The sequence below is a fragment of the Haemorhous mexicanus genome, chromosome 18 (assembly GCF_027477595.1).
Source record: "Haemorhous mexicanus isolate bHaeMex1 chromosome 18, bHaeMex1.pri, whole genome shotgun sequence".
NCBI classification, from domain to species: Eukaryota; Metazoa; Chordata; class Aves; order Passeriformes; family Fringillidae; genus Haemorhous; species Haemorhous mexicanus.
In genome coordinates this window covers 769,893-784,283 of record NC_082358.1, presented here as the reverse complement: position 1 = coordinate 784,283, position 14,391 = coordinate 769,893, and the positions used below count along the sequence as shown (strand labels likewise).

General features: G+C 53.6%; 1 protein-coding gene across 11 annotated transcripts in view; it reads right to left on the bottom strand.

Moving 5' to 3' along the window:
* CHD6 (chromodomain helicase DNA binding protein 6) overlaps nt 1-14,391 on the bottom strand; it is a 99,572-nt gene that overhangs the window by 40,513 nt on the left and 44,668 nt on the right. For all 11 annotated transcript variants that reach the window (XM_059862668.1, XM_059862661.1, XM_059862669.1 and 8 more), the window contains 3 exons: nt 4,683-5,176; nt 957-1,095; nt 312-461 (listed from right to left, as the gene is read on the bottom strand). In XM_059862668.1, coding sequence (XP_059718651.1) covers nt 312-461; nt 957-1,095; nt 4,683-5,176 — 783 coding nt within the window. The remainder of the gene's footprint in view (nt 1-311; nt 462-956; nt 1,096-4,682; nt 5,177-14,391) is intronic.

The following is a 14,391-nucleotide window of genomic DNA, read 5'->3' as shown; positions in this document are numbered from 1 at the left end:
TAAAATAATAGAGTAATCATGGACAGGAGCTACAGAGACCAAAGCCAAAGGTGGGCATGGGCAGCGGGTAGAACATGTCCAGCTGCATCACACATTCCAGAGGCCTTAGTCTCCAAGCAGGAGGGGGACAGTTGGACCAGCATGCCTCTTGTCCATCTCACAGTTCCTGAAAAGCCAGCCTGAACCCTCCCAGACAGTCACTCTCTCACCCTATCCTTAAGCTGGGACCCACCACTTCCTCAAGCCACAGCACTGACATTTTGGAATACCCTGCAGGAGGCAGATTCCCCCAGTCCCACCCCCAGCCCTACCTCTGCCTGCCATGCCAGAGTAGAGGCGGAGAGCGCCGAGGTTCGCCCAGCTCCCAGCACGGCAATTGTCTCGCCATCATCATCCACAACCTTGAAATCCAGGTCCTCGTTGTACTTCCGCCTCTTCACCTGCCGTCCTGAGCGCCGCTTCTGTACACGGGATGAAAAAGGGCAGTACCGGCAGGCACGGACAGACCAAGGACCTCCTCCTTGCTTGAGTGGCAGAGAGAAAGCCCCAGAGCTGCCAGAACTCCTCCCAGGCCCCAGCAGGATGGGGGTGGTAGGAAGAACAGGCACTCATTGCAGTGCTGAGACCCACCCTGACCCACAGAGCCCCAGCAGTCCCCAAGCCCTGCAGGGATGCAGGGCGCAGGCTGCAGGGCCAATGTGCCCCTCTGTGCTGTGCCAGGAAAGGGAGATGTCCAGAGCTGTGGTGGAGAGGGACATTCGAGGCTTACACACGCAGGGCCCAGGGCAGCAGTTTGCATGCAACCCTGGGCCAACAGCTGATTTCAGGGTGATAGAAGCTGACCACAGTGCTGAGCATGCTCTCTGATTCCTGTGCCCAGAGGCCCTTGTTGTGGTCCCACTGAGAGGCAGCCAGGATTTCACCCACCAGCAGCCAGCTGAGGGCTTTGGACATACCTGGCTGTCAGCTGACTCCACAGACTCCTCTGGGCTCTGTACAGATGGGCTCAGGAGATCCTGATCCAAATCCAAACTGTTCACTGGTATCTCATTTTTCCTCTTCCCTTTCTTCTTCTTCTCCACAGGGGTGTCTTTGCTGCCGAGGCAGACTGACAGTTAGATCATGTCCTGGGGATCCCAGGAGAGAGGCAGCAGGCACCACACAGAGCACTGCTGCCACTGGATCACCCAGAGGCAGCTCAAGGCTCCTGGGACTCCCCCAGCACTGGGGATCCCCAGTCACTGATGCTATTAAGCACACCAAGTGTTTCTTCATCCAGCTCCAGAACACTGGGATGAAAGAAAGGGTCCACCTGCCCTGCCTGGTGTGGAGGCCGGGTGCTCTCACCAGCCAAGGGAACAACCCCACAGGGGCTGGAGGAGCTGGAGTTCATCTCACGGGGTCTAGCACAGGCACAAAGAGGATCTGTCCACCACCAAACTCAGTACGCCAAGGCAGCAAGGTGCCTGCTCTGATCACAGTGCTCCCAAACACATCCTGTGTGTGACCAAAGTCAGAGCAAATGTGCTGACCCAAGTCAGAAATAAAGTTCAGCAGCTTCAGAGGCAACCCATGTCCTAGCACCCTGGAAACCAACCTTCAAGTCCAGTCTTAGGAGCACTGGCCACACTGCTGGCCACCTCCTGCCCATGCCACCGAGCCCTGCCAGACCCCAGTAAACCTTTACACCAAGCCTAAGCTGCTCCTGTTCACAGTTTGTGTTCCTTAGTCACAGCACTGAGCCCCCTCCCGGGGCAGCTGAGCAGACTGGTGTGAGCCTCCAGCTGGAGAGAGTTAAGCCCTGTGATCGCCACAGACACAGGAGGATGCAGATCCAACTCCCACAGATGCAATGGCCCATCACAACATTCACTGCCCACTCCAAGGGCCCGCTGGGAAGCTCTGTCCCACCAGGCAACTGTTCTCCACGCTCAGGTCACAGAGGGACAGAGGGGATTTGGGCTCTGTGCCCATGAATCCCACCACCTTCCTGAAAAACATGGAAAGATAAGCCCAGTCCCATGGCATGTTCTCAGGGTAAGGGCCACCTGCACCCCTGCCTGCACAAGGAAACAGGAATAGGGAGCACCACAGTAAAAAAACAACTGCTCCCAGCATGCCAGTCCATCCTTTCCCTCTGCAAGGAACACTGTTAAGGGAATGGCTCCAAAGAGCTGGTGCTTGTCCCGGGGCTGAGCAATGCCTCCTTCCTCTCTTCCAGCCCCACCACTCACCCCCTCCACATCCCAGATCTGGACAGTAGCAGAGGAACCATTAGTTTCAAAGCAATGTCAAGATTTTAGCTCCATTTGATAAGAAAAATCTCTGCTTGCCTGTGACTAGCAAAAAATAAAGGTAAAAATCTGTTGTTCAGGCCAAAAATGCCCTGGCCGCGCATATATGCCTAAATTAGAGGCCCTGAAAATGCTCTGTGAGCAGCGCTTCCACCAAGCAATAACTCCCAAGATATTGATTTGTAAGTCGCAATTAACAACTGCTTCATTCATGAGTCAGTCATCGACTATGATTAGAAATAATTTAAAAGAAATTATGTCACCATTATCTGCCACTTAGAGGACTCACAGCAATCATTCCATCTGCAGAGTACAAACTAACCAAAATCTGCTGCTCACCTCTCCCTTTCCTGTGCTGTCAGGGGCCCCCCAGGCACCTCCCCAGCTCCACATGGCCGGGGGGCACAGGGGGATACGCAGCCCTGCTCCCTGCAGAGCTTCCACCCCGACACCTATGGCCATCCCTCACACAGGGGGTTTGCTGGTGGCTGACCCAGAGCCCAAAGCAAGTCTGAAAAATGGCTCAAAGAGGGGCTACAGAGGCCCGGAAGTTGTAAGGAGGACCCACGGGCTGGACTTCCCAAGCAGCAGAGCTGGAACTAAGTCCTCCTGGAAGGCACAGATGACTGGAAGGAAGCACCATAGGCTCAGGCCATACTGGGATAGAGCATAAGGAATGCAGAGAGCTTTGTGGAACTCCCAGACTCCCACACACAGTTTCTTCTGGTTGCATGATGTGTTGCAGAGTTATATTACATTGTGTGGTTTGCATGAAGTGGCCTCTCCACCAGGGCTCTGCTGGTACCCAGCACAGCAAGCTGGCTGCCTTTCAGCCCCCCATGGAATGCCCAGAACCTGCTGTGCCCAGTGGGAGAGCCAGGGTTTCCAAATCTGCAGCTGGGGTTACCTTGCCATGAGCCCCCTCTCTGGCAGGGTGATGTGTCCACCAGCTACCCACCAGAGGTTGCACACTCATGGGCTGCCCTGTCTATAATGGTCAGCACCCTGCGAAGGCACTGCTGGCAGCCAAAGGACCTACAAGAGCCATGAATGCCCTCCCAAACCTCCATGGCCTGCTCTTCCCCTGGGTTCCCCTGCTTTGGTGTGGTCCCACAGGTCCTGCTGCAGGGGCAGATCTCTGTGAACTGCCTGCATGGCAGGTCCTTACTGGTGGAGCAAAAGTGTCATTAGGAAAATCAGATAGCTGCATCCCTCATCCCAGGACCCTTCTTGGGGTGCAATGCTGCATGCACATGGGCTTCATCCATCCCTTCCTTGCCGGCAGCCCATCTCCTTCCCTCTCCACCTCCATCCCTCTGCTGCAGCCTTCCCTGGGGCCTGGAGGAGCCCTTCACTAACCCTCCCAACAGTGTCCGCTTGATCCGCCCATCCCCATCTGCTCTGGCTCACCAACTCATGATGAACATCTGCAGAGCCCTGGGCTCAAGGAAGAGCACAAGTGACAGCACTGCATGGCTCAGGGATCTGCTGGGGACATGGCACCCAGCTCTCGTCCTGCTGAGCATCCCACACCTCTTCTTGTCCACAACCAGCCCATAACCAATGGCACCAAAGGCCACCCCAATGGCAGCTCCACAGCCATGGCCTCTCCAGGATCTGGCTGTCAGTGAGCTCTGAAGGAGGAGGGCTGCAGAAGACCAAACTAAATCAGTGCTCTTGAGACCTGCTCTGCTCCCTGCACACACTCGCCATTAAAAAGAAACCAGAGCTTCTGGCCAACCAGCCTGTTAATTAAAAGGCTGAGGAATTACTGGAGGCAGTGGCGCTGGCCTGTGCAGGACAAGGGAGTCCTCAGGCCTCCCCCCACTGCTGGCTTTGACTGTCAGCACAGCTCCACAGCTGCCAGAAGGGACAAGTCTAACAGGAGAGGGAGAGGGGATGGGATCTGCTCCACCATCCTCCCAAACCCAAGGCAAGGGGAGGCAGGCTGCTGGCCCTGGATGTGCAGAGACTCTCATTTGCATACAGTCCAGGGCCAGGTTTTTCTCATTCACATACCCTCTGCCCAGGCCCCAAATCATATATGACAGGCCCTCTGCCACACAGCACCTCACTGCCCTGGTGGGACATCTCCTCTAAAGTCCCTTTTGCCCCAGGATGGTGGGCACAAAGGCCAGACCAAGGAGAGGCCAAGACTCTCTGGTCCTCTTATGGATCTTGAGTCTCACGGGGCCATATCCCCCAAAGAGCACCTGCCTGTCCCATCTCTGCATGGCCAGAGAGCTCATCCTGGCATCCCAACCAGCACATTCAGCCTTCAGACCAAGTATCCTGCACACCCAGTGCTGCTCTCTCTCAGACGCAGCTCATGCAAGCCCACAGCCCTGCCCACAGCAGGCACAGGGAAAGGACCACACCAACACCCACCTACTCTTCTTGGATCTTGATCTGGGGGCTGGCTCAGAGCCACTCTTCTTGTCTTTAGGCTCCTTTGGGGCTTTGGGTTCCCGAGGTTTCCGGGGCTTCTTAGCCACCTCCCTCTGCTTGGGCTCCTTCGGCTTCTTAGACTCCTTCACCTTTTTAGGCTCTTTTGATTCTTTAGGCTCTCTCCTCCTCTTTGGTTTCACCTCCACAGCTGCTTTATCTCCCCCTTCCTGCTCTCCCAGATCCTTTTTCTTCCGTTTCTTCTTCACCCCCGTGCCCCCGCTGTCCTGCATCCCGTTCTGGGTGCTTGTCCGCTTCTGGGCAGCCCCACTGGGCTCCTCCTTCGGGCACTGGCACTGGCCACCTGTGTTTGTGGCTGTCACTGTCACCTGGTGGGGCACCTCGTCCTGCTCTTCACTGCTGGCAAAGGCGTCCTGTGTCTTGCACTCCCAGGCAGACGACATTGGGGAGAGGCTCAGCGCTTTGAAGCTTGGTGGCTGCGGAGAGAACGCAAAGCAGCAGGTGAAGCAAACAGCACAGCTCTGAAAAGCAGGTGCCCCAAGGGAACTGCAGCCCCACAAGGCTCCAAGCACCCAGTGCAGCATGGCAGCATCCCTCAGCATTTGGGGACCATGGCTAACACCCACCATGAGCAGACACAGATCAACGGGAGGAACCCCCGTCTCTGCCCAACAGAGGCTGACAGACAGAGGCCTTTTGGCTCCCCCCTAGCCCATTCACGTCCCAGCTGAGGTGGCTGGCCTCAAACATTGTGTGCCTCAAACACTGTTCTGCCTTTGATCAAATACTCCAGACTCCACTTGGCCAAGGCAAGAGCAACCTGTGCATCCACAGCACTTCCTGCCTTTTGCCCCGAGCCAGAGATTGTCACAGTAGGGCAAGGAGAGGGAATTAGGGATGCCTAGCAGCCTACAGAAACAAAAAAAAAGGGTTCCCAGGTCCATCTGGGGCAGAACTTGAGGCAGAAGAGAAGGGTTAGACCAGCACTGTTCACAGGAGCTGCTGTGTGCTGGGGCTCCCTCCAGGCCAGGAGAGAAGAGCTGCTCTTCCTCCTTCAGTACTTCCTTCATTTCCTGTGAACTTTCCAGCACTGAACACTGAAAGAAATGGAGCTGCTCCTGGGCGTGCTTGGCCACAGCAGCACTCAAGGGCCCCACTCTCCTCAAGCAGCAGTAGGAGTGCCTGTTGTGAGGGCCCAGGCTCAATGTGCAGCAGCCTTCACTCCAGAAGAGCAGCCCAGGCTGGCAAGGCAGGCAGGGGACAGCCCAAGGAAGGGAGCTGGGGGTGACAATTCTCATTGGGAACCGGAAACATCCCTTGCAGCAGCTGCCAGAGCAAGAGAGAGCAAGGGATGCACAAAGGAGCAGGCAGAAGCGCAGCTGTGTGCTGCATGGATGGGGAGAGGAACATGTCAGGCTCCATTTCAGCTGCTCTGCCATCAGTTCCCATCCCCAGCGCCCCAGCTCCTCCTAACACACGGCTCAGCCATGACCAGAGGGAAGCAGTGGCAACTGCTGGGCTTGCTCATTGTTAGGGGGCTGGTAGGGCAGCACCAGATCAAACCCAGCAGCACGACTGGGGCTGGAAAGCTGCTCCTGCAACTGGGGGCTGGTGGCTGTGCCACGAGACAAGACACGGGCCCTTCCCACAGCCTGGAGGTGTCAGCTCCTTGTAGGGAACCCGTGGGGCAGCCGGTGAGCGGCCCAGGAAGTGCCAGGTAGCATCTCCTCTGCCTGTGGGGACAGGGGCAGTGTTTGCCCTGCCACCTCACACGCACAGCTGCCCCAGGCCAGGGGTACTGCTTCCTTCACAAGGCCCTTCCCCGGTGCTAGGATGGAGGTGCTAGTGCCTCTGGCAGCAATGCCCAAGCTCTGCAGAACCTCGGCATCATCCAGTTCCTCAAGATACCTCAGAGCTGTGGGAGAGAATGCAAATCTTTACATCTTACAGGCTGAGGGCTGGAGTCCATGCAGGGTTGTCTAGGCACAGGGTGCTCTGTAACACTCGGACTTCTGATTCGGGTTAGATGGCAGCATTAAATGAAACAGACTGCAAATGGACTGCTCCCTGATGCTGCTGGAGCCACCCACAAGTGGGGCTGCAGGCTTGGCTGGCGTCGGTCAAGCAGGCTGCAGCAGCATCCCTCCCCACATGCAGCCACCTCCAGCCCTGGCTGCTGCTGCTGTCTGCACCAGCAGCCTGGGATGAGGAAGCAGCCATCCCACCACATGGACCAGCCATCACAGGGCTCTTCAGGAATTAAAGGGAACCTATTCAGGACCAGGGGAAAATTCAGCACTATTGATGCTGCTTCTGAGACCACTGGCTGGCCAACAGGATCAGTCCCAGCCCTTGCATTCCTCAGCTCTCGTAACATGGGGACCAGCTGTAACAATTTAGAATCATAGAATGGCCTGGATTGGAAGGGGGACCTTACAGATTATCTATTTCCAACACCCTGCCGTGTACAGGGACAACTTTCACTAGAGCAGGTTGCTCAGAACCCCATCCAATCTTGACTTGAACACCCCCAGGGATGGGGTAGTCACAGCTTGTCTGAGCAACCCCTTCCAGTGCCTCACCACCCTCACAGCAAAGAATTTTCTCCTAATATCTAATACTATATATATATATATATGTGTGTGTGTGGGGGGGGGGGTGTGTGTGTGCGCGCGCATGTATTTCCTCCTAATAGATAATCTAAACCTACTGTCTTTCAGTTTGAATCAATTCGTCCTTGTCCTGTCACCATATGCTCATGTAAAAAGGCCCTCTCCATCTTTCTTGTAAGTCCCCTTTAGGTAGTACCCCTGATAAGGACAGTAGAACAGAACAGCATTTTACTCACTTGATAAGAGCAGTAGAGCAACATTTACTTTTGTCAAGGACAGTAGAACACAACAGCACAGCCTTGTAGAAATAGATAAAGAATGTAACTTAGGCAAACAGAAGTTGTGCAAAGTGCAAGCAGGATGCCAGCTCAGCTCTGCAAGGCTGACAGAGTAGAAGTTATGCAAAACAACGATACTGTGCTCACTCAAAAGCAGGGGTCGAAGAACAGCCAGAAGTTGAAGATGGACCCCAAAGAACCATGTAAGGACTTCTGATAAGATGTGACACTATGTAAAATAAAGCCAAGGAAATGGGGATAGCTAATGAATATGTAATCAGTGTGCATGATAAAATCCCTGTTCACCCAACAATCATCCCACTGGAATGGAGGAAGGATTCCCCTGGGCAGCATGCTGCAATCAAGAATATCTGCTTCTAATACTCAAAACTGTGTTACAAAGTTTCTATCCAGATAATTTTGGCATCACTCTTTTCGGTAAGCCCCCCTTAGGAACTGGAAGGCTGCAATTATGTCACCCCTAAGCCTCCTATTTTCCAGGCTGAAGAAACCCAATTCTCTCAGCCTTTCCTCCTAAGAGAAGTGCTCCATCCCTCTGATCAGCCTGGTGGCCTCCCTCTGGACTGGCTCCACCAGGTTCGTGTCTGTCTGGCACTGAGGACTCCAGAGCTGGATGCAGCACTGCAGGTGGGGCCTCACCTGAGGGGACTGTGGGGCAGAATCCCCTCCCTTGACCTGCTGCCCACACTTCTTTTGATGCAGCCCAGGACATGGTTGGTTTCTGGGTGCCAGCACACACGGCCGGGTGTGTGCAGCCTCTCATCCACCAGCACCCCCAAACCCTTCTCATCAGGGCTGCTCTCAATGTGTTCCTGCCTCGGTCTGGATCAATGCTGGCACTGCTACCCAATCTACAGTTCCTTAAAGATCTGTCAGCTCTGTTCCACTCCCTTGTCCCAGAGGGCAGTCTCCCAGGGAATCCCACTGACTATCTCCCTGAAGAGCTGGAAGTCTGTTTCCCTAATATTCAGTGGCAGCACCTTGGCCTGGGATCCCTGTGGGCATCAGGTGTCACAGCCTGCCGTGTCCCAGGAGCAGCACTGGTCCCAGTCAAGCAGCAATTGCCTCCATCTGGAGCAACCAGAAGCCTCTGGTGCAGGCCCTGCCATGTTCAAATGCCAGCCTGTGGGACTCAGGCACACAGCCTGGGCTCACACAGGGAGCACACGGACAGAGAGGCAGGGAGACCAGGCTGCTTCCCACCAAGTGCTGCCAGCCCAGAAACTCTACTCCCAAAGCTGCTTGGTCTATTTTGAGGAGAGAATGCTTCATGTTAAGCTCCTGAAGCCCACAGCAAGCTCTGGCCATGCATGTAGGACTCTGCTGCCAAGTACAGACTGCAGTGAGAGCCTGGCACACTGCCACGAGCCAGGGAATGGGTATTTTCTATTACCCTTCAATGAGGTTCAGTTTATCCTGGCTTCCCGTCAACAGGAAAAGCCTAAGAAAGCAGAGCCAGCTTGTACTCCTGCATGGCTCCAAAGCACCCCCACTGCTCTGCCTGTAGCAGCCTAGCTGGTCCCTCATGGCAGGCAGGAGCTCACTGTCCCTGTGCTGCTGCTGCCGGATCGGCTGCTGTCCCTGTGCCACAAGGGAAATCACCTCTGCTTCCAAAGGGTGACAGCCTGAAGGGCCAGCGTCACGCTGATGGGGACACAGCACCCACTGCAGGGAACTCTGCTGCAGCAGCAACCTCAACCTGAGTGGCCTGAGATACAGGTGTCCATGAGCCAACAGGCTGACCACTGCTGTGACTGGGCTACTGGTCACTGTGTCTGCAGCCACGGCCAGCACTGCCATAGCAGCACACTCAGATCCCCTTCACAGGAGAGGAACACATGTAGCTGCAGGAGCCTAAACCTGGCAAATCATAGCCCTGGGATATGCTGCAGCAGGGCAAGGCAGGCTGTGCTGGGTTGCTCCGGACCAGCTGGGAGCTGCTCTGGGCAATGCTGACCCTGAGGGGGCAGGGGTGGGGCAGGGCAGTCAGTATCTCTGCCCAGGCTGCTCCAGCGACAGGCTGCACCCACACCTGTAACCCTGGGTGCCAATGCCCCTGGGGGCATTCAGTACTTTGTAGTACTCATAAGGTAATACTCATAAGGTATTGGGGAAAACCACTAATTTTGGTTAAATCCTGCTGTCCTCCTAAGTGGCTTCTACTTCTCAAGGTGTGAGGAGGTCTCCTTGCCACACAATCTGTACAATTCAGTTTTGCCATCCTCCCCCTGCAGAGCTCTCTTGGCCCAACTAAGGCATAAGTGACAAGTCACCCTCTCCTCGCAGGTAGGCTGTGCCAGCTCTCAGGCAACCTGCCTTATCCTGCTCAGCACTTCTTCCAACCCCACTGGCTATGGGGTGGCAGTAGGAAGCACATAGCATCAGAGGTACCACAGAGTAGTAGGAAAGCTTCTGCTCTGTTTCTTTTCCCTTTACAAATCAGGGAATGCACCCTGGGACAACCTGCAGGCAGATGCCAAACTGCCAGTGCTTTACAGTGTCAACCAGGAGCAGGGACAGCCCTCAGTGACAACACATGCATGGCTGGTTCTCCCATACTTTACCAGAAGCATCTGGAGACTTTCCTCAACTTTTCAGCCTCCCTCTCCATTTCAGCATCTCAGATGACTGCAGAAATCAGCCAGCACTTTTCTTCCCCTATTTGTGCTGTGAAAGCAGCAACATCTTCCCTGTATTTGGCTTCCTTGCCTTTAATCAGTCACTAATTTACAGAAAGACCTTTCATCAGGACAACACTTTGTGTGTTTACAAGCATTTGGTGAGAAACTTCCTCAGCTGCTGGTTGGGAGCCCATGAGCCGTGCACCGACCCAGCCCAATTTCAGCCCTGTGAGCCAGTTATCTTTAAAATCCCCAAGAGATTGCAAGGACTAACTCTGCTTTGCAAAAGTCATGTTGACTATTCACCAGTGCAGTATTTTCAGAAACAAAGTGGTTAATTATCATAGTTCCTAACTGTTTACTCAATACCTAAGTGAATCTATTGACCTTTAGTTTCATGTTTACTCCCCTTTCCCCTTCCATGGCCCTAATGGGTGATGGTCCCAACATTATTTATTAGCAATTCCCAAATCTCACAGTGTTCCTTTACAATTCCAGAGTAAAGACCCTCAAAACAGGTGGCTTATGTGACTTTGTTCAAAAATGTCTTTGCCACACCCTTTAAGAGCAACCTTCTGATGCCTCTGGCATCAGAGATGGCTCTAGGTAGAGAGCCTATTTAACTGAGCTGTTCTGCAAACACTCAGTTTCCATGAGATCCCACTTGACCTCACCATATTTACTCTGTGACTCCTCTTAAAGACTTTTTAAATCCCAAGAGAGTTGGGAAAAGATCTGTTATTAGACTCCATGTCTTCAGTGGTTCCTAATGTGATGCCCTGCCTTGCTACAGGGTAACTTTTAAATTCACAGAGTATGCATCCTTTTTCTTACTATCACTTTTTTAAACTGAATAGAAACATAATTTTCCATTCAACTGGCCATTCTACATATCATTTTACATGTATACCTAAGCAAGCAGCTTTGTTGTTTCTGGGTATTTTGGAGTGGGGAAGAAGTAAAGATGATGACCTCCACATTTTGGTAGATGATGCCCGTCTCTGAACCTCTGGTAAAACAATCCAAGCACGCTCTGCTTCCCCAGAACACTTTTTATCCCTAGAACTGTGCTTTTGCACTGTCTCTCAACTGGCTTCTTTTTTTTTGGTGATGATTGTAATGATTTCATATTTCCAGAATACATTTTGTGATGTTTTGGGTTTTTTTTATTCACAGAGGAATCTTCTATAAATTACATTTCATACAGTCCTTCAGCATCAGCTGGAGCAGGAAGTCTTGTTCCTTGTGTCTAACTACTGTGAAATAGAAGGAGAAAAAAAAGTTTAAAAACTCCCCAGAGAGCTGTGGAGGCTAACAGAGCACTCTTATAATTGTAAGACCCCATTCTAGGGAAAAGCAAAGGTCAGGGTGGGCCTTAACGGTTTGGTGTGTTTCCTTAACTTAAAATTGTTTTGTCTCATTTATAGTCTCAACTTGAGACTATAAATGAGACAACTTGCTCCCTGTGTGAGCCCAGGCTGTGTGCCTGAGTCCCACAGGCTGGCATTTGAACATGGCAGGGCCTGCACCAGAGGCTTCTGGTTGCTCCAGATGGAGGCAATTGCTGCTTGACTGGGACCAGTGCTGCTCCTGGGACACGGCAGGCTGTGACACCTGATGCCCACAGGGATCCCAGGCCAAGTTTTTATTCAGGATTTGGGGGAAAACACCACCAGGAGGTGGGAGGCAAAGAGGCTCCTGCCCCTGTTATTCGAAGGGCTCCCTCCCCTATCCCAAACTGCTGAGCCTGTGGGATGCACTGGCTGCTCCAGCCCACAAGGCTCACACAGCACCCAGGATCCTCTGCAAGCCCCCAGCAAAGCTGGGTGCACAGGCATGTGAAGGGACAGTTTACCAACTCCCCTTGGCACACGCATGGGAGCTGAGGAGCAGTGAAATTCATCAGTGTTTGCTCCACACCTGCTTAGGGCAAGTTCAGTGGGACTGCCCATGGTGAGCCAGGGACAAAAGCCACAGCCTCAGCTGCCTGCAACAGGTACCTGCAACGGGAATAACAGTGGAAAAGAGGGAACTGCAAAGAGAAGGTGGGGAGGGGAAGAAGCAACATCTGCTGCCCCGTAAAGGAAGCGCTGATTTACACAGCTTACGCAGTTTCAGCTGCAGCAGTAATAATAATAATAAAAAATAATAATAATAGTAATAATAATAATATCTGTGAGAGGCAGGAGCAGAGAAGCTCCTCTGGACCCACATGGTAGAAGTCACATGACAGCACTGCCAGGAGATGTGATGGGGACGAAGGAGATGTTGCATCTGCACTGCTGGGTGCTGGAGCCTGGTCCATATCCAAACCCTGCACTATCCCATGAGTTTGGGTGAGGGAAGGAGAAAAGACCAGAAGCTTCATGCCCACTCCCTAATCCATCCTGCAGGCTTTCCTCTCCAAGAGCAGTGTTCCCAGCAGGGCAAAGCTCTGACACAGCCTCAGGATCTGAACGGCAGCTCTGTCTAGTAAGAAGGCCACAGATGAGCTCTTCCAATGGTCACAACACCAAGAACAGATCCATCTCCCCTGGCAACCAGGCTCAGATGACATCCACACAACACAGCCTCACCAGGCAGTGTGATCACAGCCAGCAGCAAATGCCACCTTGCTCCCAGCTGCTAGGACCATTCAAGCCCCATTTGCTGCACGCTTGGCCAAGCTTTCCTGCAGCATGCCAAGAGAGCTCTGCCTGCAGAAGCCTGCATTTGGGTCTAGGGCATATTTCAAACCCCACAGAGATCTGTTCTGTATGAGGAGTGTCCACAGGGACAGGGACTGGTCATAAAGGTTTCCATGCTCTTTAGGCAGAGACTGATGCCTGGGGGCTGCCCAGCACCCCTGCTGCCCATTTCCCGCCCCCAGCACTAACTGAAGCCACCAGCCAGCCTGCCAGTCCAACAGCAGCCCAGGATGGGCAGCACGACACAGCTCTGCCTCCCTGAGATGGTCAGGCTGACCAGCCCAGTCTATCCACACAGCTGGTTGCAGAGCCCAACAGGAGCAGAACAGGCAGCTTCTTTCACACAGAGGGTTTTGGCAGGCTGATGAGCCAAACACTCCAGCAGTTCCATCCTCACCAGCGGTGTGTACAGCATGGGCTGTTGGACACTGCTCAGGTTGCAGTGTCTGCACCCCTTGTTTCCAGCTCTTAATCCAATGCAACAAGTAGCTAAAAATATACAAGTGCTACCTTCCATCATGTCTCTGAGCAGGCTCTGCAGTCACCACGGGATGTGTGCAGTGGAGGTGGGGCCTGGCTCTATTCCCAAGATGCTCCACCACAATACAGCTCTCAACAACTACAGCTCGGAAGCTCTGCCTGATGTCAGGGCCAGCCTGCTCCCACCACCCTAGCAGAGGGAATGGGTGGGGCAGAGGGCAATGCTGCTGCCCTGGGCTGTCCAGACTGTCCTCCCCACTCAAGACGAAAATCTGTGCAGCCCTTGGAGCTTGGGGGAGAGGCAGCACTTGTGGCTGTGTGTGCAGGAGAAGGGCACCCTAGCAGCTCACTGCTCCCCCCACCCTTCACCCTTACAGAGTGAGTGCCCAAAACTCCACTCACCCAGCATGGGGTGGCTCATCAGACCTGACAGTCTCACCATGACAAAAAAAAAAGGCCACAGACAGCCTGGGACAGAGCCACAAGCACCCTTGGGCTTGGACAGCCCCACCCTCCATGCTGCTCCCACTGCTCAGGAGCCTGCTCCAGCCTCAGGGAACTCAGGTAAAAACCCCCAACTGCATTTGCAGTATGTGAGACAGCAAAATTCACTTTCACATAAACAGACCCATAAAATTCAGGAAAATCCTTCATTTTATGCAGCGAGTGCTTGAAGCAAAGGCAAGCAGAGCTCCCCCAGATGCTCCCAGGGTCTCCCTCTTCCAAGGGCTGCTCAGCAGCCACAAGATACCTGCAGCCCCGGGCTGTCCCCCATTGCCTCCCACTGCTGTCTGCACACTGCAGGGGATGCAGCCATTCCTGCCACTTCCAAGCCCAGGCTGGAAAGTCAGAAGACCCCTCCAGGAGAAGGCTAAAGGGTCACAGGACTTTCCACCTCTCTGTCTCCCATGTGATTCTGCTCTGCTCTCACAGTCCATGCAGGATGGGAGCATTTCCATGGCTGTAGAATAAGAAGATTTAGAGGCATTGTG